The sequence below is a fragment of the Empidonax traillii genome, unplaced genomic scaffold (assembly GCF_003031625.1).
Source record: "Empidonax traillii isolate 1590-97213 ecotype Southwest subspecies unplaced genomic scaffold, ASM303162v1 scaffold598:size422692, whole genome shotgun sequence".
Lineage (NCBI taxonomy): Eukaryota > Metazoa > Chordata > Aves > Passeriformes > Tyrannidae > Empidonax > Empidonax traillii.
Genome location: NW_020955791.1, coordinates 101,563 through 127,440, shown reverse-complemented (window position 1 = coordinate 127,440; position 25,878 = coordinate 101,563). Strand labels below are relative to the sequence as shown.

The 25,878-nt window shown below is 37.3% G+C and overlaps 1 protein-coding gene across 6 annotated transcripts in view; it reads right to left on the bottom strand.

The window, feature by feature from the left end:
• LRRC6 (leucine rich repeat containing 6) overlaps positions 1–23,073 on the bottom strand; it is a 32,150-nt gene extending 9,077 nt beyond the window's left edge. For 2 of the 6 annotated variants that reach the window (XM_027898472.1, XM_027898471.1), the window contains exons 1-11: positions 20,016–20,115; positions 19,268–19,435; positions 16,984–17,115; positions 16,339–16,416; positions 14,384–14,556; positions 13,491–13,690; positions 12,173–12,361; positions 9,419–9,496; positions 6,894–6,959; positions 5,199–5,268; positions 4,298–4,393 (exon numbers count right to left, since the gene is read on the bottom strand). In XM_027898472.1, coding sequence (XP_027754273.1) covers positions 4,298–4,393; positions 5,199–5,268; positions 6,894–6,959; positions 9,419–9,496; positions 12,173–12,361; positions 13,491–13,690; positions 14,384–14,556; positions 16,339–16,416; positions 16,984–17,115; positions 19,268–19,435; positions 20,016–20,109 — 1,344 coding nt within the window. In that variant the 5' untranslated portion in view covers positions 20,110–20,115. Of the gene's footprint in view, positions 1–4,297; positions 4,394–5,198; positions 5,269–6,893; positions 6,960–9,418; positions 9,497–12,172; positions 12,362–13,490; positions 13,691–14,383; positions 14,557–16,338; positions 16,417–16,983; positions 17,116–19,267; positions 19,436–20,015; positions 20,116–23,022 lie in introns of those variants that run through there. The other 4 variants (XM_027898473.1, XM_027898474.1, XM_027898477.1 and 1 more) reach the window with 4 other exon arrangements.
• Positions 23,074–25,878: the final 2,805 nt, after the last annotated feature.

Sequence of the window (25,878 nt, the reverse complement as noted above, 5' to 3'; positions counted from 1 at the left end):
AATTTAAATATATTCATCTATTCATATTTAAATATATGATGTCTTGTTTAGTACCATGTTAATAATGCATATTACTTATTTTTTCCATAGCTAACGAACTGATTCAAGATGTGCCTCTCACTTGCATTTCAGTTCTGGTGTCCATGTGCTTGTTGTTCAGATATTTTTATTACAGAATCAGCTGCTGTCTGGACTTCTCCTCACTCTTTATAAAAATGACAAGTGACCACAAACTCCCTCAGATCTTTGCTAAAGCAGAATCTTAAGTTCAAAGTCCAGGTGAATTCTCTTACTCAAAGAAAACGTTTGCCATCATTTTTTGGAAGATGTGCTGTTGACAAAAGGGTATCTCATTGTAAAAAAGTCTCTCTCCCTTCTTAAAAACATCATGGGAGAGGGATCCCTTAAGCATTTGAAAGAAAGGAGAACAGAAACGATACCAAATAGTTCATTTTATTGGCTATTTAATAGTGTAATAGATTTGAGAGCAGTGTGTTCCAGAAGCCCTGTGAATTTAGAGTCTGCATTCTAAACCCCATAAGAAATAAGACAAAACCTGTGGCTTCTGTCATTTGTTTCTGGAATTCAGTGTGAAGAGGCTGATGTCCTCTCGTTCTGTATTTGCTCTGGGGAAGCAAAGTCTGTTTCTTTGTACCCTCTTCTCTCAGGAGGCCCTCAAGTGTTCTGTTAAAATAATTCATTCCACTGATCCCCTTGAGACTCATGTTCCTTACTTTGCCCTCAGAACATCATCAAGGATGGTGAAGAAACGTGCTGGTTGTGCACTCAACAGAAGATACTTCCTTCACAAGAACTGATCCTGCATCTTAGGGAAGGCTTAGGATTTGCCTACTAGAACATCTATCAATTATCAAATATTGCTTGACATAAAAGCTCTTCTGCTCAAAAGATGTCCTCCTACCTCTGTTCAATTAAAAAACCAACAAAACAAAAAACAAAACCCCCTAAACAAACAAACAAAAACCAACCACAACAACAAAAAAACCCCAAACCCAGTGACTGACTGTCCACCTCTTAGTGACAGGGATCACTGAAGAAAACTGCTCTGAAAAACAGAACTTCCACAGCTTCAACTGTGGCCAAAGGTAAGACCTTGGGCTCAGCAGAAAGATAACTGCGCCAAATTTAAAGCCTGTGGCATACAGGAAGATTGACTAAATTAATATGATGAAGCTTTCTGAAGTTATTCTATGAAACTATTTCTAATATTTACATTATTTAGAAAACAGAAAGGACACCCCTTTTAAGATCATTACCAGAGAATGCTAGAAATAGATGTGTTAAATAGAAACTGCACTTTATTTGAAAAAAACTAGAAGGAATATGTGAAAACCATATTTTTATTCATATTTTCAGTCCACATTTTTTTCCTGCAGTGCTTTCTTCTTCTACAGTGGGAATTCCATTGAGTAACAGAGTTTCACTGAAACACATTTATTCTGAAGGATTATTAGTTTTCCAGGGCTCCACAGCTGTATGTCTCCACATGCCTTTGACGCTAATGAAATATTACTGCATTTACCATACCTAGATAAGTGAGAATTAAATAACGTAATTCTATCAAATAACACTGACATGCATAATACATACCATCTATTTTTAGATTAATTAAGGAATTTAACTCTCACTGATGTTTTCATTTCTAAATGCTTTTGAAGGCCCAGGCAATAAAAAGCTGTCAGAATTCATTCGGGACCACTTATATAATAAAGAATTAATCAAAAGTTCAAATTTTTCTCTCTGATTCACTAAAATAAGAAAAGGAAAGTTTTAAAACATGAAACAGAACGTCTCAGAGCCCTAAATTAAACCTGCTTGCTAATAGCGCTGGGTTTTGGTGCTTTTTCTCAGACATCATTTAAAATGCTACTGTGTAATCTATGATGACATTTTATAAAATCATATATGCCAATTTTGGCCAAAGTCTGTTAAAGAAACCCTCAGGTTTTAACTTTCCTGAATCATCTGCAAAGATGATGCTGTCAGGGAACAGGTGTTCAAGATTTCAAAAGCTTCAAGTCACAAATATTTCTCCCAGAATATGAAGTACGTACAATGTAGTCATGCAAAAATCTCTGTACAGATGATTATTACAGCCCAAACACTACACTTTAAAAGTGTCACTGCATCATTTCACTGGAGCTTGTGGCTTTCAGTTTCTTTTGATGACCTTCCAAAAAAATGTTGATATTGACACTGCCTTAGAAAGGCACCCACTCTATGGGATCTGATGCGGAGTAAACAGCACAGATTAAAAAAAAAATGTTCCCAGAAAAGAAGGTGAGAATTATTTGCTTTCTTCTACTGCATTTGGAATTTACAATCTCCAGTATCTGTGGTGTGGCAAGGTCATTGGAGAGGCAAGGAAAGAGGTTTTGTTTTCCTTTTTAAAGTCTTGGGAACTATGAACAGGCTGGAAGATGAATGGTGAAAGGTTTACTAACTTGATCAAAAACTCACTAAAGGAAGTGAAAACCACTCAGAATTCAGTTAGATTTCTGTTCTGTTACTGAGAAGAGTGAGATATTTTTAGGATACTATTGTAAGCAGCATGCTATAGGACACTATTTTTAGGTTGGTGGCATTTTTTAATATTTCAGTTACTTAAGGAATGTGCTAGACCATTTATCTAGTTGCAAATAATTTTATTTTGATAATTTTTTATCAGGAAAAAAATATTAAATATAGTGCAATATAGTCACTAGGCTTGTCTTATCACTGATACAGCCTGAAAGAAGTTGCATGAACACTGGTCTTCCAATTATCTTACTAAAAGGAATTCACATTAGGTTGGTGATCTCAAATTAGTATTCTCAAGCATTGCTGATAAAATCAGCCATAATATTCTGCAAGAAAAATACATATTGGCCTTCCAGTTGTTAATTATTACTCATTATACCTTGCTTCCTAGATTACCTCCTATTAATAATAATGAAATTTTGATGGACAGAAAGCATCTGGAAAATATATGTATACCAAAAATTTAACCTGAGAACTGTAATTCAGCCCTGGGGGAAGAGAACACTCTGTGACTACAATATAGAACAAAGAACAATAGGTTAGTATTTGTTACATGCAATTGCTGTGAAGTAACACAAATCCATCTTTGGTCAGCAAATCCATGAAGTTCACAGGATCACAGAATGGTTCAGATTGGCAGGGACCTGTGGATGTCTGTTTGCCCAACCCTCCTGCTCAAGCAGGGCCACCTAGAGCCAGCTGTCAAGGACCACGTCCAGATGGCTTTGGAGTATCTCCAGGGTTGGAGAATTCCAGCCTCCCCAGGTGACCTGTGCAGGCACTCGGTCACCCTTACAGGAAGAAATTCTTTCCTGATGTTCAGAGGGAACCTCTTGTGCTCCAGTCTGTGACCACGGTCTCTGGTCCTGTCACTGGCACCACTGTAAAGAGCCTGGCTCTGCCTCTTTGCATCCTTCCTTCAGGTATTTACATGTATTGGTAAGATCCCCTCGAGCCTTCTCTTCTCCAGGCTGAACAGTCCCAGCTCCCTCAGCCTTCCCTCACAGGAGAGGTGCTCCAGTTCCTTAATCATCTTCACAACCCTTTGCTGGATTCCCTCCAGTATGTCCATGTCTCTCTTGCCCTGGGGAGCCCAGCACTGGACACGGTGCTCCATGTGCATCTCAGCAGTGCCAAACACAGGGGAAGGAAGGATTGCCTCCCTCAACCTGCTGCCAACACTCCTAATGCAGCTCAGGATACAACTGGTCTTCTGTGACAGAAGAGGACATTGCTGATTCATGTTCAACTTCGTGGCAACTCTTGTTCCAAACACGAGACGTGACAGGAGTGTCTCTATTTGAACAACAGTGTAACCTTCATACACGTGTGCCACACAAATTTTGAAAAAACAAATTGTTTTTATTGTTTCACCAGTGGCAAAAGAAAGTAGGTATGTTGTTTATTGTCATTATTTTAAAAAAACTATCTTCTTACACATTTGCCAAAGACTGCATGTTTTGCAGAGTCTCTTTTAGCACATAAAAAGCTGGTTTTGTTTAAAATAAATACAAACAGTTCTATTAATACTGATTTTCATAATGTTCCTTTAAAGGGATTTTAAATAGTAAGGTTTGGCTCTACAATTAAATTGTTCTTATGCAGTGTTCCTTTTTTAGAAAATATGCCCCTATGGGAAAGGCTAGATTGAATATCTTTAACAAGCCAGATGTTACCTGTAACTCAGAAACGTTCCCAAAGCACTCACAACATTTAGGGAGCTTCGTGTGATGTCTCCTCAGACTACTTTACATACCTTTGGCATGGTAACAACCAAATGACCAGTTGTTTGTGATCTTTTAGCAGAACTGCTGTCTGGCTTCACTTCCTCAGGGAGGACAAACTGAAATGGCTATGAGAAAATATGGGATTGAAGTATATCATGGTAATGTTTTTTTTCCTTTGATATGGACAGAGCATGTGTTAAAACATCACTCTCACATCCTTTGATTTTAAGGCCAGTATAGGTTCTAAATCCTCTCACTTTATATAATCCTAATAAATTATTAGCATGGTAAACAGCTTGTACTTATAAGTATAGTCAGATGTATATTCCTGAATTGCTGCCATTCCTGAAGTGACATTTCTAAAGAAGGTTATAAAATGATGCTTGACTTACATTAGCAATTAAATGAGAAAGATTATCCAGTCTATTTTGGAAGTAAAGCAATTCTGAAGTTTTGTTTATGCAGTTGGTACAGTCAAAAATAGGGATTTTGGTTTACTGTGAAAGAACTTTGAATTTTTAAAAAAATTGATGACAAAATTAAAACCACTGAGAAGAGAGAAAACTGGAATGACATTTTAAATGCCCTTTCAGAAGAATATACATCCACTGGCTTCTGTCAGCTATAAATTCCAGATTGTGAAATTGCTAAATTCTAGCCTAGGGCAACTAGGAAGCTCTCTTCTAAAGTGAATTATGGTACACTGTGTGGGGGGAATAAGAAGAGAGAAGGAGAGAAAGACAGCAGACTTTGCAAGTCTTCTGGTTAGGACTTCCCCACTTTATATGTGGTCCAAAATAATGCAGGTATTTAAAGAACATTCTTTCTGCATAGATACAAACAACATAAAACTCAGATCCTAAGTCCACTGAACAACTATGGTGAATATTAACTCTTGATTTGAAATTAATGTAGTAAGAAAACACCAACCTTTCCCTTCACCAGCACTCGTATGTAAGTTGGTTGCACGTCAACATCAAGCAGAGAAGTGTCCAAATATCTTCAGAATGAAATATAAATAAATGAATCAATCTCTAGTAGACCATTTACCTCTTTTGTGATGATTTCACAGCTTATAAAGTACAAAATTAAATTTAAGTTATTAAGTTATATAAAATATTATTAGAATTTAAAGTCTTTGGAAGAAAAACATGATCTTCCTGTGATTGTCCATTAAAACAATGTCTAAATTCTGTCAAATCCACCACATTAGCTATTGTATAACTGCAACAATTCAAAACCTTTGTGGAGAATAAAAAGGTTTTTCATCTATTAGTGTAGTGCTTTACATTAATAAGAAAATTAATCTATGTTCTATTTAAAATTGCAAAACTATTTTCCTACTTTTCCTTCTGAAGACCTTACTGGTAAATTTATAATAGGAGTTCTCTTTTTTGCATAGAATTCACTGGAAAACAATGAACAGAAATCATTTACACTCCCAGAAAACACAACACTTTTAAATTTCAGTACTGTCAGACAAAATTTGTGACCTGTAAAAACTCCACTTTAACATTTGCTCTTCATCATATGACACTTGATGTGAGTCATGTGAATGCACAAGTGTATTCTCCATTTCCCTTCTTTAATAACATTACTTCTCAGGCGAATTTTTCAGATTATTTAGTCTGCATGTCTTACAAGTGAGCACAGAATATTACAATATATACTGCCAGGGAGGTGGTGGAGTCACCATCCCTAGAGGTGTTCCAGAAATGGCACTCAATGCCACAGTTTAGTTGACAAGGTGATGATAGGTGAAAGGTTGGACTCCATGATCTTAGAGGTCTTTTCCAACCTAAATGATTCTGTGATTCTGTAATACACCAAACAACTTATTGCACCTGAACAGATTTTCTGAGGTTCCAAAAAACCTGTGTCTTATAATTCAGAAACATGGAGCAGGCCTCTTCTGAGGGAAATTAATGAGCTTTAAGGGAAGAACACTTGGCAAGAACAGTATTTCTGTGCTGTAAAACTAGTTCAAGCTTTATTCTAACAAGTTCCTATTATGGGTAGATAAACTTGTGGCTTTCCAGACTCTTCCTGAAGAATGGAAAAGGTCACTGCTTAGAACTATCAAATAATTATCAGTTCTCTTCATGATACTTTGGCCTGGTTCAACTAAATTTATTCCAGGCAATGTCCTGGTATAGTTCAAGAATTAGCCATGGACTCTTTCCAGTAAGCAAGGAAAATAGGACAAGGCTACCCTACCCTTTTTCAGGGAGGAGAATTTAAGTAGAAGGATGTGAATTGTACTGGAGCACTTCTAGGGCCAAAGAATGAGCAAAAACCCCACTCCCTACAACCTCTGCAAATTGAAGAATGGAAAAGATTTTACATAAGTATAAAAGGACAGGCATGGAGGAGACCTGCCTGTGGACTGCAGAAAACATCCATTCCCAAAAGGACTCAGTACTCATTCAGGAGTAACAGAACAGTCTGAAGGGTCTTTAGGTTATTTGGCTTCACTCCTGCAGCACAGCTTCAAGATTTATTTCATCACCCCTTTGATTTTTGTTTTTCCTCTTGAAAAGGCTCCAGTACAGAGAGGAGTATCACTGTAACACTGTGTATTAGATCTTATGAACGGCAAAAATTAAGAGGAAAAAAAAATCTGACCTGTAAACAGCAAGTTCCAAGATGAACTGGTTATTTTCTTCATCATCTTTCAGAGAGAAATGAAGCCTAATAACAATGATAAGAAACACTTCCAGTATAAATACAGCTGGAGTGAATAAGCAAACATTACAGCACACTTCAACTGCCAGCAATTTTGGATGAATACAAATGCCATTTAGACAATATGTCATGTGATGATTTTAGAAACGGTTGCAACTTGCCCCATGAACAGAAAAAAATACTGGCACTTGAACCAAAGTCTGTCTTACATTCTTTTTCTGTTCTTCCCACTCGATCCACAAGAAAATGAAAAAATCCCACTGCTGAAGGTCAGTTAAAATTAAGCTCATTCAGTCAATGCAGAACGAGAGACATCTGCTGGTGAAGCCTGTGAAACCTGTCTGCTCCGCTACATCTTCACAGAAAAAACCCCACACATAAAATGAAAAGCCCAGAACTTGGCAACTGTAACGTTATGGTATGTAAAAAAAAAAAAAAAATCAATTTTGTTCATAGCAATTAATTTGCCTAGATATCTGTCTGTGCATTTCCAAAGTAAAACATGATTTGCATAATATCCTTGGTTCTGTGAGCTTCACATTTGTTGAAAATGAGCCTGTAGATTGTATTAGCTGCATGTTTGTGACCTGCTGGCTGAGTTCTTAAAATTATGAACAAATCTTCCCAGTTATAAATTGAAAACTTCATCTATTGCTACAATCTAAGGAGATCTAGTCTAGACTTACAAGTTCTGCTCATATGCTCAAAAGTTTCCAATGTATTAAAGTAGAGAAAAACCAGAATAAAATCACATATAAATTAGTTATTAGTACAAAATGAGAGGTGTTTGCTTCAACTAATTTATCTGGACTATTTCATTGACATTAAAATACTTTGATACACTGGGTTCAGGTAATGGAAAGATGCTCAAATGATAACAGATAAAAGAGTAAATGTTTTCAGCAATAAAAATATTTCCCACATATACTTTTTACTCTTTTCTCTCCCGTATTCTGATACAGTCAATGTGCAAAAAAGTTTATGGAGTTGTAGTTTATGAATTTTTTTAAATGGAAAGTGCATTGAATACAAAACAGCTTCTTTCCCTTACTGCATCATTGGTTTTGAGAATTCACTAACACATGAAGGGTGGACAAGAGAACAGAACTGTAAAATTTTCTAGGAGGAAGCTTAATCAGAACTGGAGAAGAGAAATTGTCTGTCCTCAGTAGCATACAGCCATTTCTCTTCCTAACCTTCCAAAAGAACAGCAGAGAAACCTGGACACTGTTATGGCCATGAGACTTCGACACTGAAGCAAAAACATTGGAGAACACCATCTGCTTACTCTTATCTCTCTCTTTATGCCTCTCCAATTCACTGCCAGATTGCACTGAGGAGCTGTGATATTCTTGTTGAAGCCATGACAGAAACTGCTCATTGGTCTGGCTTTACGTGGGCACATCCGCAGACTAAATTCTAATCCAGAAAACTTGGGTGACACAAAGAGGGCTCCCACTAACAGCAAACCCTGTATTTCTTCTAAAAAGACAGCCAGGGCTTTAGTCTACATATATCTGTTTTTTAAAGGCATAATCAGCTTCTATTAGCATAAGACTTAAATTATTTTAGGCTTGCCTTCTTTGGACTAGAAAACTACATATATTTTTTTACTGAATATTGTGTCCTACATATAATGTAGGTTTTCAAATTCTTTTAATTTGCATGGTTTTATAAATTTACAAGATTTGGAAAGCAGGATGATGGAAAAACTTCTTCGGAGAACAGCAGACAGGTAAGTGGCCACTTTCTGATCCCAGTCTCTTGCAGGAGGCTCTTTGGGGAGCTGTTTATAAGGGAACGTTTATGCTCTCAGTCTCCTCCTTTCCCTTAAAAATTGAAGGTTTGGTTCAAGTGAAACTAAAGACAACACATGGATGATATCCCTGGAAACTCATTCCAAAACAGTGGAATACCCAGGCTGACAGAACATCAGCCTCTGTTGCTATAGACTTCACTCATTGTCAAAGGGCCTCATGCCATAGAAGCTGATAACATGCCCTTCCCAATTCTGCCAATTTAACATCTGCCATCAGAGGACAAAAGGATTTTGTCCAGAAATACTACTTGGTTGGGTTTTTTTTCCACATTTAAAGTGGCTGCTCATACACATTTATCTTTAATAGTCAAACCAGTTAAACTTTTTCCACTATTAACAAGATGCTCCAAGAAGGAACCTTACCATAGAAGGGAAAAGACTAAAATGTCTTACATCTTTTACAGTAAAACAAGTTCTTTAATCATTGAAGACCAAGATGTTAAATTAAACAATCTTCAACACTTTACTCACTGAAGACTGATTCTTTTTCCAGCATCAGAATATAAATTTAGAAGACAGTTTTCCCAAAAGCAATATAATACTCCAACAAGAATTTCTCAGCTCTCTTATTTTTGTATTGTCACACATCTTGAACCAGTTTCCCAAATCAGCTCTAGAGATTAGATTGCTTAACCTTTTAACTTACTTAGGCACATTCACATTCAGAACTTTTCCTTCTGCAGTGACCAAGGTCCAAGGAGGCTTCTCACTCTTTTTTGATTCCCTTAAGAAAACAGAAACAAAAATGGTTTATGGTTAATGGTTAACATTTTGCTATTATTATGTTTAATATCAAAAAAGAGTGTGGTTAGAAGTAAGAATTATCTGGTATTTGATGTTCAGGCTATAACTTATTTCAGGAACAAAACAGATTATATCACATTTCCAACTGCACATTAAAAGCATTAGCTAAAGATGAGCAAATGCTTTGTAATATCACATCTTACATGGATAATAAACAACTTCTGCATGTCACAATATCCACTATAAAACAGCAACATATCAAATTATCTGCTATTCCATAAGAAAACAGTGGACTGCTTAAACATCTGAAAATTCTAGTTATGAATGGTCAAACTAATCATGAAGTGTTGTTACTGCTAACTGGTTTGATGTATGTTTAAGCAAGTCCAAAGAAATTTTATTCATGCTCACCTAATTGCTGCTACTGAACAAGTGCTTGGCCTACCTCCAAACAGTATCTGTCTCTCAGTCTCTATTCAGCACTAGTAATAAGAATTTTAATGGTCCAAAGATTACAAGCAGCACCAAATATGATACAGTAGGGCCCAAGTGCAGACATACAGATTATTTGTTGATGTATTTATTACATATTTTTGCTTTGTTCTTCCTTGAAAATATACAGTACATATTCCTGATATGTTGATGATTGTCTCATTAATATTCACTATCTATTTCCAGCTACCAGCAATCAAACTGTGGCTGACTTTCAATTAGTGCAATAAATAATCTACCTTAAATTTATCTGCCCAAACAAGGCAGATCACAGTAAGATCATTAAGACCTGTAGCACTGGTATCTTCCTGTTTAAATGTTTAGATCATGAGCAAGGAAAGGAAGAGTAAGGAATCTTATAACATGAAAAAGAAAAACCTTGCTTGCATGTAGGTAAAAACTTGGCTGTTAAAAATACAGCACTGCAATTGTCATGTTGCATTAATCTACTCTTCAGCTGGTCAATATAGTGGGTATGGCTACTTCAGCCAGCGTATTAAAAAGAAAACATTTTATCAAAAAAACCCAACAGCAATGCATTGGATTTTTTTTTGCTCCTGAATCTATTTCTTACTATGAGTTCAAGGTTAAGAGAATATTAAATGTAAATCACTAATGAGGGATATAAAGTACTTAAGCCCCCTGGGGTTAAAAAAGCATAAAAATAGATTTGGTCTAAAAATATAATGGATTTGAGGAAGAAACAAAAACACTCAAGTACAGCTAGTGGAACAACTATATAAAACCTATTTGTGTTAAAGAAAGATACACAGTTATCCATGTGTTAAATACTATTCTACAGTATAAATCAGAGTTTTCGTGGGATTTGTGGGCTAACAGTTTCTATACCTGAATTCCAACTCTTGACTTGAAATGAAAAGTGAACAAACCACCACTCTGCTCAAAAGATATGTTCATGTCAACTTTATCCTAAAACACACATCCTTTTATACAGGGTAACTTATAATAAAGTTGTATTTCAGCCTCTGTCCACCAGCAATGATGATTTCAAGTTGTCAGGGCCACTTTTCTGTTCTCATCTTTCTCCTGCTACCTAACAAAAACATCAACACTAAAACAAAATGCAATTCAAAAGGATTTTTAACTCCTTTAAGATGCCTTCAAAATTTAGAAAAAATCCAGAAAATAATTATTCTATCTTTATTATAACATTATTTGGAGTCTCCTTGAATCCTTACAGGGAAGCATTTGGAATACATTTGCTTTTGAGTAGAGTAAGGCACTCCCAAACATAGCAACATTCTAACTGGGTAGGATCTGGCTTCACAGTAGTTCCTCCAGGAAAGTGCGAGACCTTGAATTAATAATAGCAACAAGTTATGCACATTTCCAGACTTCTTGGGGAGTTCCCTAGGACTGGCTTTTTCAATACTTTGGCTTGATAAAACTTTCAAAAAGCATGCTCTTAAAAAAGAACAGCTAAAAAAAAAAAATCTCTGGTATAAATTATGTTATATAAGAAAAAAGACAAAAGACATTGCTTACAATGTTTGTGGAACTGATAAGCCAGTAGCAATAAAATACTGTGGCTTTTTGCCAGTATCTGCATGAATTTTCCACGTTCAGCAAAACCAGTGATAACTTTAGAAAGTTTTAAAGGCTTTTCAGGGGCCAGGCTTCTTCAGATTCACCATGCCAAGTAGCACAGATAACAGGAAGAATCTTATTACTTGCAACAAGTATCTTTCATAAAATATGTGAAAAAAATTCTCAGTTACACAGAAAAGGTTCCTGAAATGCCACTTGTGTAAAATTTTGTAGCATGGCCTTATGGCATTTATATAATGCAATTTGCATGAATGCTTTTAGTAGAATATTTAATGTAGAACTACACAAATATTAGTTAGCTGACAGAAAAGTGAAACTTCTAAACTCCATAAAATGGAGTTGAAAAGAGAAACTACATTTAAAAACCCTATTTGAGGAAAAATAAAGAGTACCATATATGAAGTTCAGAAAATGAAATAAAATGAACAATCTGAATATTTAATTTATATTTTATAAGCCTATTTTCACAGGCAACAAGGATTTAAGCTGCCAGTTCTCTGTAATATTTAATGTCAGGCAGTCAGCTACCTGTTCTCTGTACCTTTGAAAATGTCCCTTTCTTCAATTCATAGAATATATTAAAACAAAAAAGCACCTTGTATTGTCTTTAGCTCTCCTCTTTTCTTCAATATATCTGTGAGTTTCTAATCTAGATTCTGGAGTATATGGTGTAGGCTCCTCCCAAAATCTTCTGTCTTCTTCATCACTTTCAACTGTTCTGCATGTTTCTTGCTCTCCATCTCCTTCTGCCTGACGGTTTTCTTTCTCCTGGGGGGAGCCTGGGCTACACAAGAACACTGGAATATTATCCCAATGAAATGAAGGAAGAGTAACAGCACTTGCTAATTGAATAATTGCAGTAATATTTTTTTCAACTCAATAATAACAGCTGTATAATTCCTACCAAGCACATTATCTTATATATTGGGGTAACATCCTCTGCTCTGCTTTTTTTGTCAATGAATAAAACACATTTTGACATAATTTTTTTCATTGACTTGTCTAAGAAGTGATAGTATGGCTATGCCTAATCCTCTGAAAACCCTGACAGACAGTTCAACAGACTTACCTTCAGAGGCAGAATTTTCAGATACCCTCACAACTTTCAGGTGAGAGAAAACTTTCAGTCCATGTGATGTTTAAGTATTCCCAATACCAGGCAGCAGCAGATTAGAAATGTATAAGGTAGCAATAAGCATCTCCTCGGGTGCCATCTTAGCATTGAGTAATTTTTTCTTCTAGCTCTAAGCCCCTCTAATTTTCTATCAACAGAGGGAGAAAACTAAATTTATGACAGAGCTGTGATCTATAAGGACAAAGTTCCTCACAGGAAGCTCCATGGAATTTAGTCTCTATTGGATTAAAAGTAAGATAGATGGCAACTGCAGTGTAAGACGACCCCAGACAAAAATCCTGCTGCTGTCTGGGGAATATCAGTGACATGAAGTGGAAGAAGTATGAAAATGAACACTGCACAGCCTTTTACCTCTCCAAAGACCAGCTACATTCCATTTCAGTCTTCAGATCTAATAATGCTAAAGTAAAAGCAGTTATAGGTGAACAGATGCTTTCCCTGGAACCTCTGCATTACCTTAAATAACAATTTCCAGCTGTTCTCCTGAAAGAGGCTATCAATTACGTTATTTTGGCACCCAGACAACTTAGCTTGGAGTTTTGGGACAAAAATTCTATTGCACTGTCTTCAAGTCAATAACAAACTATGTTTGTAATTAGTTATATTTTTCATTAGAGATAACATGCACAAGGAGAAACAATTCTGCTTGAAACAACAATAAAGATGGACAAAAATATTTAAGTGAAATAATACAATCTTCAATGAGGAAAATCAAACTTCTTAATAAAGAAAGAGAAGAAATGATGTTTGCTCACAAACTATTGTTGCTTACAGTTACCTGTCAAATCCAAGCTTAGATTCCATCTGTTTTTGTTTCTTGTCCTTTCTTTCTTGCATCCTTCTTTCAGCCTCTTCCTTTTCTCTGGCCCTTTTGTGAAGGTAAACTTGTTCCTGTTCTCTGATTTTCTGTTTCACTTCTGGATAGTCTTGAAGTGCTTTAATCCTCTCTGAACGTTCTATTTCTTTACTATCCAAATACTTCCCAAAGAAGAAGAAAATCAATATAAATATGTGAGAAATTCTAAACATATTCAAATCAATAATTCTATTAAACTGTAGGTTAATTTTGAAAATTCTGTATAGAATTAGAAATGCACTTTTCAAACCTCCATAGAACTAGGTTATAATCTATTTAAAAGAATTAACAGTAACTGTCTATTCAGATCTGAAAATGGTTTATGGTGGTTTGGGCACAGAACCTCAGTCTTAAATTGGCTATTTACAGCCAATGAAACGTAGCACATTTTTACACCAACTTGTGCCTTTCTACTGCCTTGCACTGCAGGTTTAGAACATACTGTTGGTATGGTATCAACAACCTGGTAACTTTCTGCAGTCATGATAATAATTTACAAACCCACTGCATATATAAACAAATGAGAAAAAAAAAAAGCCAGAAGGGTACAAACATTTATTTCTTCAAAACTTTAAGGATCTCCTCTAAGAAGGACAGAAAAGTTAACAAATGTGTGTGGTTCCATCAAAACAGAACCCATTATTAGACTTAATTTACTGCAGTCACTTATTCTTCAGAATATAATTTAATTTCCTCTGGACAGTAAAAAAAAAATGCTACTAGTTTTCCCAGCACAGGTATTTATTTTATTTAGGATCAGTAGGTTCAGTCAACAACAGTCATTTTTTATTTGGATTTAATTTTTTTAACCTTACTTTTAATTGATGAAGTGTTGCCACTACAAATTGTCTATAGCCTTCAAATTCAGTGCATGGGTTACCCGTTAGAAACAGTTCCTTCAGATGGATGTTATGTTTGAGGGATTCAACACTGGAGAGTTCACCAATGAAATTCGCTGTTAGGTCAAGTTTCTTCAGTTCTTCACAGCCTAAAGTTTGGAAAAACCTTAATTCAGTTTGTCCATAGCATAAATCTACACATGACATACAAACACACATGCACTCACCTGGATATAAAACTGCCTCCATTTGTGTTCTGCTAACTATTTTTATTCTATCAGAATACATCTTTTCTGAGATTCTGAGTGAAAAGAGTGACTCACAGCTAAAGCTTACAAAGTCACAATATTTACAGGAAGGAAACAAACTCAATAAAATAAAAAATATCAAAACATTATTGGTTTTATCGGTATCAAAACTTTGTGATCATTTCTAGATGAGGTATTAAATGTTTCATTTCTAGAAAAGATGGACTTCACTTTTAAGTCTGATTGCCTTGATTCCCCTCCTCAACTAAATCTTAACCATGTTGGCAAAATACAATTTAATTGCTTCAGGACAGCAGGATCAATTATGGATTTCATTTCTGTATATGACTAATCTTTGGTAATATCATTAAAGTGAAAAGTCAAGGTTTTCTGAAAATGCACTCCAAGTTAAGAAGAGGTCTTCCACAGGTTCCACTGTATGGACTCAGCTATCATGGGTTTTAAACACTTTATCATTGGCTAAATTGTAAATACCAGTGAGAAAATGTTAACTACAACAATTAGAAACTGCAAATTAGGTAACAAAATGCTCTGGAAAATCTCGATCCAAAATTTATCAGCCTCTCCTTCTATCGTAATCTGTCCATGAAACCTTGACTCTAAGAATAAAAAGGTTCAGGTAAGAGCAAGCTCAGTTTTGATGCTCATCACTGTAATCACTTCTTTTCCCTTGCTGGTCTATTTGGCAAGCTTTATTCACAGTGGAGCTGAAGGAAAGTAACAATGAAAAACAATTTATTAGGGGATTTAAATAACCCAAATTTATGCAAGGGTCATTCCCAAAGGTTCTAACTTTTAAGTAAATAACAAATCATGTTAAAAAAAATAATGCAGCCTGACAGATGGATTTAAAACTTAGTGACATGAAAATAAATGCAGTTTTTTTGCCAAATATGTTGTACTACCCATTTCTCCAACTTTTACAAATTTGTGTTTAGACTATTTGCTCATTTTTTATTTGATTTAAGCCATCCTCTTGAATCAGCCTGCAGATTTCAAAACACAAGCAAAACAACCACCCAGTGAACCAAACGAAACAAAAACCAACAAACCAATCAAAAAACTATCTTTCTTTTTTTTTTTTTTTTTTTTCCAACTGTTCCTGGCCTAATCAGAATCAAAACTAGAAAACAATCAAGTCATAAATTATTCCAGTGATACTGAATGTGTTTATGGGTGGCCTCTAAGTCTCAGATTATAATCTCGGAAAATGCCAGATCTTTGCACATGAAATGTGGAAAAGCAACAGGATAAAGGATTAAACACAGATAAAACAGACAGGATTTCATGCAGTGAGAAAAAAAATCTTCTGAAAACCACTTTAAAAATACCCCTCACCCTTAATGCAACCTGTGCTGAGAGCAGAACCTTCCTGTGTGTGGCACTTGACGGCTGAATTGAAGATGATTGTTGAAACATTACACAGAGACATTTTTAAAAGCTCAGTGTTTCATTTTAAGACAGTTCAATGAGAAAACTTCAGCAGTAGGAAGCACTTGCTACAAAGCAGCATTTATTGAAACCTTGCATACAAAAAGACTCTGAGTATCAGCAAAATACTTTCACTGGTGGATATGCTTAATGGCTTCCATCCTTTTTAACACAAAGTCAAAATTTAATGTTCTAATATGAAAAGGCAAAATGGTTTGTTTAAAAACTGACCTTCCAGATTTTCAATTCTTTCAATGTTGTTCAAAGCTACATTTAAATATTCCAGCTTCTTTAGTTTGCTCACATTTTCTGTAACACAACATAGATCCATTATTTCAGTATTATCATTTTACTTGTTCACTTTACTTCAAAGAAACAATAAAGCAGAAAAATAGGAAGGACAAATCAGACCACACATCACATTACTGGGCATTAATATTTTAATATTAATTAAAGGACAAAACAAAAAAGTTCTCTAAAAACACAAATTAAAAAGTAAAAAGCATTAAGGAATCTTATAAACACATTTTTAGCACAAATCCATAAGACATATCTAATGCAAGAGGACTGGCCAAAAAACATGCTGAGAGCATGCCTAAAAATGCCCAAAAAAGCACCTGTTGTGAAATTCAGAAGGGATCAGGCCACACTAAGACAAGCTTTATAAAATTAGAGTTTTACTTATATAGAAAATATATATAAAAATATAAAATTGGCTTTTTTAGTGTATATGCAAATTTTTTAGATCTTTAATCTACAGTTTTAATTCAAGAAACTTCCTCTTCCCCCTTTTTAAAAATTTGACAGATGGGTATTTCTGTGGGTTCAGTATGAACAAAACAAAGACACACACATTCCCTGAGCTTGGAGTCTAACCTGTATTATTTTCACTATGACCTATTGGAATTAGCAGGTTCACAGTGAGTGGGGAACATTTCCTCTCTAGAATACAGAAAGGGGGTAAAGAGGGAATAAGGTAGCAACAATCTTCATCACTCCCCAAAATGTCTGAAAAATGCAAAGACCACTTTGAGATACATGACCCACAGGTCAGAGACTTAAATCTGAGACAAGATACAGAGGGTAACTTGTGTCATAGTTACCAATTTCTTCCCAATCACCATGTTTCAAAGATCTGACTGGAAAATCAGAAAATTATGACAAAGAAGTCATAAAGTTTACCTCAAATTCTAATTCACAAGCTGCACTGAGAAAGTGCTGTACAAACTGTGCCTGCTGAGGCAAACAAAGTAATTCAAGCAGAGGGAGGTTCATCTGACAACCACAGATGATGTCTGCAGCTGAGTTAGTTGTCCAGGCTCTTCTACAATCAATAGAGAACTAGGCTGTTCAGGGTGCAGTTTGTCTTACCTTAAATTGGCTGTCTAGAACTAGAGAATCAAATCATGCACAAAAATATGGCTTTTCTTCATGACTGGTTATAAAGAGAAGATACAGTAACAGATACTATAATTCATAGACAACGATGTCTACAAATGTGGTGACCTGAATCCTACCACTTAGTCCTAAGGCCTTGGAGAAGTATTTTCTTCATACTTCCCAAACAAATGATGAAATTAATTTCTCAGCAAGAACTTGTGCACCTTAGGCTGGATGTTTTTCTTGCAATATTTCTGTAATGGCAGTGCCTGTACACCATGAAGATGTGAGAGAGTTGAGTGTTAAAGCCAGTGATAACTTGAGGGTTTTTTTTTCATTTATAGAAGAGGACCAGGACTCATCCATACAGTGGGTGCCTGGCAACCTTGCTCAGTAGGCAAGTCTGATCTTGAGGGCTGCAGAAAGGTTTTGTTCAAGAAGAGAAAGGACACATCCCAATAGAGTCAATATAAACCATTCCAGGATGATATTTAGAAGGGTGCTTGGAACTGTTTTGCCTTCTGCAAGGACATGTTGGTATCCACTGGAAGAATTACTTCTCAAATCCAAAACTTTGTCCCATAACCCCTGTTGGCAATGCTTTTGGTCACCCACTATAGTGCAGGGGTGGCGTGTGTTTGTTTTGGATTTTTATCCCATTAGTTACTAAGGTCTTATCTTGGAAAGCCATTACATTATACAAGATAAAAACTGCATGCCTCTAAAACGAAATTGCTGAGAAAACTATGTATCCAAAAAGCAACAATCGGAGCATGATATCCTGTACTAACCTAAAGGAGGCCTGAGTGCTGAGAGAAAAACCACAAGATGAAAACTTGTGTCTTATTAAGGACACAGTAACAGAGAGAAAACCAGCTTAAGTTTCAGTCCCCTTTTTGATGGGCCAAAGCAGCATAAAGTAGTTTCAAAAACCTTATTCTCTCTGGGAGAAGATTCCTTCTCTCTAAGAAATGCAGATGTTAGCAGTACAGTTTCATGATGAGCCCCTCCAGAGAACCTAACGGACTTGCCCACAAGTTCTGAGCACAGAATTTCATCTTAAAACTTCAGTAATTATTTTCTTCCTCTTAAGGAACTTCAAACAGATATGCTGATGTAATTCCTGAACACTTCCAACTTTTCACTCTTCATCTACACAATACATGTAGACTCTAAGCTTTTCCAGCCATAGGCTTGATTGTTGCATCTTTCAGCAGAACACCAACGAAACACAAGCCACAAAACGCAGACCACATATAATTATATCCTCTCCTGTGCTGCGGGAAGACCACTGAGACTGTGTTGTAAAAAGTTTGGTTTATGCAATATTTATACAAAAGCAAGTATTTTATTCTAATGAAAATTATTTCAACATCAACAAAATACCATTTGCATAAAAACTTGTTTTAAAAATGAGCCTGAAGAGAGCTGATCCTACAACAGCACAGTCCATGGCTAAAGTCTTTGTTTGCCACAAAGATGGCACATTTAATTATATCTTGACGTTTGAGATTTTAATCAATGAAAGGTGTTCCACGCTCATATTCTAGTATCTGTATCCCAGTAGTATCTTTTTCCACTTAAAATTTCTCTTGCAAATTTCTGAGCTTCTTAGAAATTTAATAATGAAACCAGGAAAGGAACTCATGCAGGAACACAGCCACACAGAACCTCCCTCTAGTTAGTCACTGTGCATTCCCTTAAAGTACTTTTTTTTTCCTGATTTCAAAATTATGCATGTAAATCCATTTCAAAATAAATATACCCAGAAAACACTTACCAATTTTTGGAATGAGATTATTCTGAAGATAGAGAATTTTTAAATCTCGACACCATTTGTCAAGATACTCTAGTTTTTCTATTTCCTGCTGATGTAAAGAGATTTCTTCCAGTGAAAAAATTTCACAGTTGTTATGTTCTGCACGTCTTCTAACAAGGTCTTCAGTGACTGAAAGAAACATTTGATGTCATATTTCCCCTTAGTTCATTTTCTGCCATTTGACTGAAAAACAACTTATAAATTCATTAAAATATTTTGTTCCACCACAACAAATAGCCCAGTAGGAATGCCAACAAAAATAAAAACTGCAAGAAAAGATACTGAGTCCCAAGTAAACTTGGGCCACTCTGCCACAGGAAACATCTTTTGTGAAACACACTCGTGTCACCTGTAACATTTGGAAAAATCCATATGAAAACTGCTGAGTGTTCCATGAGAGTGTGATACAACCCTTGCAGAAATTAATCCAGCAGCCATTATTTTCTGCACAGCTTGGGTTGCAGATTGATTCATTTAGACAAGAAATGGAGTGTTTTATGCTGTTTTATTTCCAGATGCCAGATGTTCACATCACAGAGAGCAGTGGGGGGGTGGGAGGGAAGTAAACTGCCTACAGTGTGTCATCATATTCTTCAGCACAGCATGCACAGAAAAAAGCAGGATAAATGTTGAAAGTGGGTAGATATTTTTTATGGCAAAGCCATTACCAACTCATGCTTACAAATGTTTGTTAGAATGAAATGTATACCTGGACATTCCTTAGGCACCACCAGCTCATTAGCAAGCAGCAAAGGAATTTCAGTGGCTGAAAAACACCAGAGACCTGGGCTCAGAGTTATCATGTAGTAATATTTAATGCCCAGGCAATCTTTCAAACAGTGGAAAGGCTCTGGATAATGAAGGTAAAGAAATTCTGTGAGAAACAATATTCACTCTTGAGCTAGATGTACTTTGTTTCCAGCCCACTGCACCAAAAAGTGCTGGTGTTTTCTTCTCCCTGACAAGCAGCGAAGTACTGATGAAAAAAACAGTGGTTTATTAAATTAGCATAGGTATTTTTAGGATTGCTAATGCCAAAATACCCCCAAAAAACCCACAAAAAGCCTGAAAACAAATCCCCCTCTTCCCCGCCCCCCAAGAAAAAAATTAATCCTTTAAAAAAGTCTCTGCAGGAAAAATAAGTAAAAAGAAAAATTACAGAGAGATCTGTGAAAATAAACTTATCACGCATTAATTAAAAGTATTCTTTCACTTCTTTATCTCATGAAGGGTTTGTGAAATTATCCAGCTGTATTAGTGGTCCTGGAATGGCTGCACACTTTCACACAGACAGGTCTGCTCCAAGCTGGGAAAACTATGTACCAGTACAGCTCAAACTCACATGTGCCTGTGCAGCTCCTGTATTTACAGTCTGTGGGAAAGGGGTCAAACTGGTTTTGTGTATATTATATGATTTAGAGATGACCAGGGTTAAATTTCCCTTCTGCTCAACAGATTTTCATCTGGCATGATTTACAGAATTAAACGTGGTGATACTGATATTGATGGAAGGGGAGAACCTGCCTGCACATAAATTATGTTGGGAAAGGTAAGTGTCTTTGTATTCTTTAACAATCTTGGGCAGGTTTGCTACATCTGAACAACCATCTTCTCTCTAACAGACCATTGATTGAACTTGATTAAAGTAACAGAGAAAAGAGGAGGAAAAAAAAAAAAAGGAAAATAATCATGACGAAATACTTCAGTCTTTATAGAAACTATGAAAAACACTGGCATTTTTAATAAATTACTTGGTAAATCTGCTGGAAATTAAAGGGGGAAAAAAAAGTCCTTCTTACTACTGTGTTTGGAGCAGATTTTTCAGTGCCACTATTTCCAGGTAATTTTGAGCAAGAAAACAATGTTCCTTAATCTGCATTCATACACACTGTGGCAATACTATGCTCTATGCCCTTTATACAAAAAGAAGTCATACAAACTGTTCCTGGTGGTTTAATTACAGCCAGATTTCCCTTTTAGGATGAAAATTGAAATTACTGTTGCAGCTATTATGCAAAACTGTCCACTTCCATTACCAGATGGTAAAGAGACCAAAGCAGAGACAATCATTCACATAGAAGCTACTGTGGAGCTTTAGGGACCTATTTTGGGGTCCTGCTGTAGGCAACTGGGTGAATATTTGACACTTTGTATGTGATCTCGTTCATTTAAGAGGAATGAGGGAAACAAGCTTGTAAGAAATAACAAATTTTGAATAAAATTTTAAATAACAGCATTTTCAGGACATTGACAAGACACACTGAACTGAGAAGTTCATTAAACAGATTTTCTGACGTTGTGTGCAGTAACAGGAGACTGGACCAGTGACTGGGATATCACAGCTACTCCCAGGTTCCCATGAATACAGGAGGAAATAAGGGATGGCATCACTCAACTGGAGATAACAGATCTTGAAGACCTAACAAATGAGTTTCCAAAAATTGCATGTTTTACTCAAAAAAAGGAAGCAGATATGAAGGATAACATCAAAGAAATTGGAAGAATAAACAGGTGGACAGCTGCAGGTGTATCACAAAACAGTAGGGGAAGCTGCATTTCAGAAAGGTGAAGTATGCAACCATTATTTTAGGACTCAAATTCATGCTGTGCTGTTCAAGAGACAAAGCCATTCTCCTTCAGGTAATGCCTGCTCAGAGAAGGCATCTGCCAGCTTCATGCAGAGAGGAGTTCCTTTCCAAAGCATTGTTTTAGCCCTGCATGGGACTGGCAGTCCAGTGATGATCTACAATCAAAATAGACTAAAGGAAAAATCACAGAGGAAGGGAACTCCTCAGTAGCTTTTTTTATGAGTGGTAGGTGTGAGCACTCAGTCTTTTAAATCATACTGCTGTACCTGTAACAGTTAATCAATTCGTAAGTAATAGCAGTGAGTATTTTAACCCCGTTTGGTTTTTTTTTCACATCTGACAGCCCCAGGCTCAGACATAACCCATCCTGTCCAGCATCTCCCCTTGCAGGGGCTGGCACACACAGGGGTCCCCACCTGGGCCACCTGCGAGGCCTCTCAGGGGCTGTTTCAGGAGAAAAGAGCACCCCTGTGCTGTATCTGGTGGAATAAAATGGGTTGTTATTGCCAGGGAAGAGGGAAACCTGATAATCAAGCCAACCTGAGGAGAGCAAGGGAGGGAGGAGGGGAGGGCACAGCCAGGGGAGTGTGGGAATGGCAGGGGAGGGGAAACATGAATCATGGAATCATTCAGGTTGGAAAAGGCCTTTGAGATCATCGAGACCAACCCAGTGCTACCAAATCCACCACTAAATCATGTCCCTAAGTGTCACATCTATGCCTTTTAAATACCTCCAGGGATGGTGATTCCATCACTTCCCCGGGGAGCCAGCGCCCTTTCAGTGAAGAAATTTTCCCTGATATCTAATCTATACCCTGGCATAACTTGAGGCCATTTCCTCTTGTGCTGTCACTTGTTACTGGGAGAAGAGACCGACCCCCACCAGGCCAAAACCTCCTTTCAGGGAGTTACAGAGAGCGACAAAGTCCCCCCTGAGCCTCCTCTTCTCCAGACTGACTCCCTTCCCCAGCTCCCTCAGCCGCTCCTCATCACAGTTGTACACCAGACCCTTCCCCAGCGCCGCTGCCCCTTCTGCGGACACGAAGGGGGTGTCCAAGGGCGCGGGGGACGTCCTGGAAAGGAGGGAAGGAGCCGGGGAGGGGAGGGCAGCGGCTGTGTGACACTCACTCCGCACCATGGCCGCCCCGCCGCCGCCGCCGCCGCCGCCGCCATCACCGGACGCCGCCGCGCTGCCGCGGCAACGGGCCCGGGCGGGCGGCGCTGAGGGAGGTGCCGAGGCCTTTGTACAAATATTGAGAGAGTTTTATTGCCGCTCCTGCCCCCGCTCGTTGTCTGGGAAGGCTCAGTAGAGATGCCTCTTCCTCCGGCATAAATCTCGCGTCTGTCCTTTCTGTGACACTTTCGCCCTCCTCCTGCCGTGTGTGTTCGTCGGCCAGTTTGCCTCACGCGTTTGGGGCTGAAAGCATGTTTATGGAAGCTGCCTGTTCCCGTGGTCCACAGTATCACAGAATTTTAGAATCGTAGAGCCGTTCAGGTTGGAAATGACCTCTAAGATCACCAAGTCCATCTGTTAACGAAGCAGTGCAAATTCACCGCTAAACCATGTCCCCAAGTGCCACATCTACACGTCCACCTAAGGGATGGTGACGTTGTGACTCCACCGCTTTCTTGGGCAGCCCATTCCAACTCCTGGTCACAGCTGTCATCAGATCAAAGTGAAAACAGCAGGAAATTCACTATGTAATTCCTAACTCTTTGCTAACACAGGTCTTCGTTAGCCTAAAGGTCTGATCAAACCGAAAGGTCATCTTCTACTAACAGGAAATTCACGTGTAAGTTTAAATAAGGCTGTAGGGTTTTTAAAAAGTATCAAATTCATTTATTGAGTCATTTGCCTCTGATGCAAATGCAGCTCTCCACAGCCACTCTGCAACTTTCTCGCTGTATTGCGGATTAGTGGATGGAGTATGAAGGCTACTGCGTTTTGTGGGATAATGAGACACAAAGGAGCAGAAGTAGTTTATGCACTTTATTGTAACTGCATAGTATTTGTCCAGGCATGTCTGACTGGCTGAGTATCAAATCCACGCCGAGGACAGGGATGTTTACACAGCTGGCTGGAGTCACCGCTGTGTCCCAGGGCCCTTCCACAGAGCCACAGAGATTAGAGGGACACTGGTTCCACTACCTGCTGATTTATACCAAATTGCAGGCCTCTTCAAATAAGGACTTATATAGCTTCTCCTTTTGCTAGTACTATTAATTTTTTACTTGGGAGCAGAGACCGCAATCAAGGTAATCAATTTCAATAAGTAGAAGAATTGAAAACAAAAATCCTGTTCTTGCTGTGTACAGTGTTTTGAATGCTGTGTCTACACTGTATTACGTGGAAGTACTTATTTTGTTATGCTAAAAACAAAGGGGGAGGGTGTTCATCTCTTTTGCTGACATTCTGTATGATAGTTCTGAAGAAAGAAACATACAATTGCAATTAAATAAATTGACAAATAGTAAGGTGTGGTGGGTTGGCCTTGTCTGGATGCCAGGTGCCCACTAGCTGTTGTCTCACTTCCCAGCCTCAACAGAAGAGTGGGAGAAAATATGGTGAGAAGCTTATGGACTGAAATAAGGACAGGGACATGACAAAACAATTACCATTATGGGCAAAACAGATTCAACTTGGGGAAATTAATGTAATTTACTGCCAATTAAACAGAGTAGGATAGTGAGAAATAATAACAACTCTAAACCCACCCTCCTTTTATTAGTCCCTTCTTTCCAGATCAGCTTCACTCCAAACTCTTTTACCTTTATGTCCTGAGTAAAGCCATGGTTTGTTTTACAGGACTACTTGTTTGAGCAGGAAACTTCTCACTTGTGATGAGCACAAAAGAAGTATTCTCTGTACACCAGTGACTGAAGAGCTCTCAGAGTGTGTTTGTTTTTCTCTTGTGAAGAACAGTTTTGTTTATGACTCAGGGTTAAATTATTCAGGAAGACAGAAAGCAACACTTTGGAGGATGTGTTTGCAACACTGGTCCTAACCTGGTGGCCTGGCACACGTAGGGCAAAGACAGATGCTGAAGTTGGTTTTGTGTTCACTATTTTGACACAGTTATTTTTCACTCAAATTATGTACTAAGAGCTTTAACTAGCACAAGCCTGAAATATTAGCATGAATCAATGTACATGCCAGAGATAATGTAATGACCTACATTTCAAACAGAAGAACGGAGTAGAGAAGGAAGAAAAAAGGTTGCATCTGGGATGCCTTTCCTGAAGAAATTCACTTTACGGCTTTAATACATTACAACTTTATTTGTCAAACACACAAAACAATGCAATATAAAATATGTTTCTAAGCTTTATAGCATTACTACAGTGCATCAGAAGTATTTTGAACATGTGTGGGCTCCATCAGTATATACTCAGGTAAGGTGCTACAGTCCCAGCACATTGATATCCATGGCTGGATCTCAGCTGTTGAAATGCTGCTCAGAGTCTCAGCTGGTGTAAATTAGCTGATTGATACTCACTCAGAATCTGAACCCATATATTTCTATTTATTTCCTATTCAATTACTGATTGATTTTTGAAATATTACTTTTTATTTTATTTTTCTGTGGTGATAAGTAACTTAGTAACTATAACAAACCAAGGCTTTCTGTTTGCACAAAAGTACCAATAAAGCCTTCCCCAAAGAGCACACAATCTACAGGGTGGGACATAAGTGCACAAATAACAAATTCACTGAAATATATAAAATTCCTAATGATAATAATCTGCATTACTGACAACACCCTCAAATACAGGAATAAATGAGAACAGGAACAACTGTACTGATATGGAAATGCCAGAGACAGAGGAGTAAAGCATCATGAGAAACCATTTAAAAAACCCCCTTCAATATAAAATGAAATAACAGTTTTGCTGAGGGTATATTAAAATGTGCAAAGAGGTTTAAAAAACAGTGCAGCCAATTCACAAAAACATACATCAAAGAGCAGACTCTGCAGAACTGGA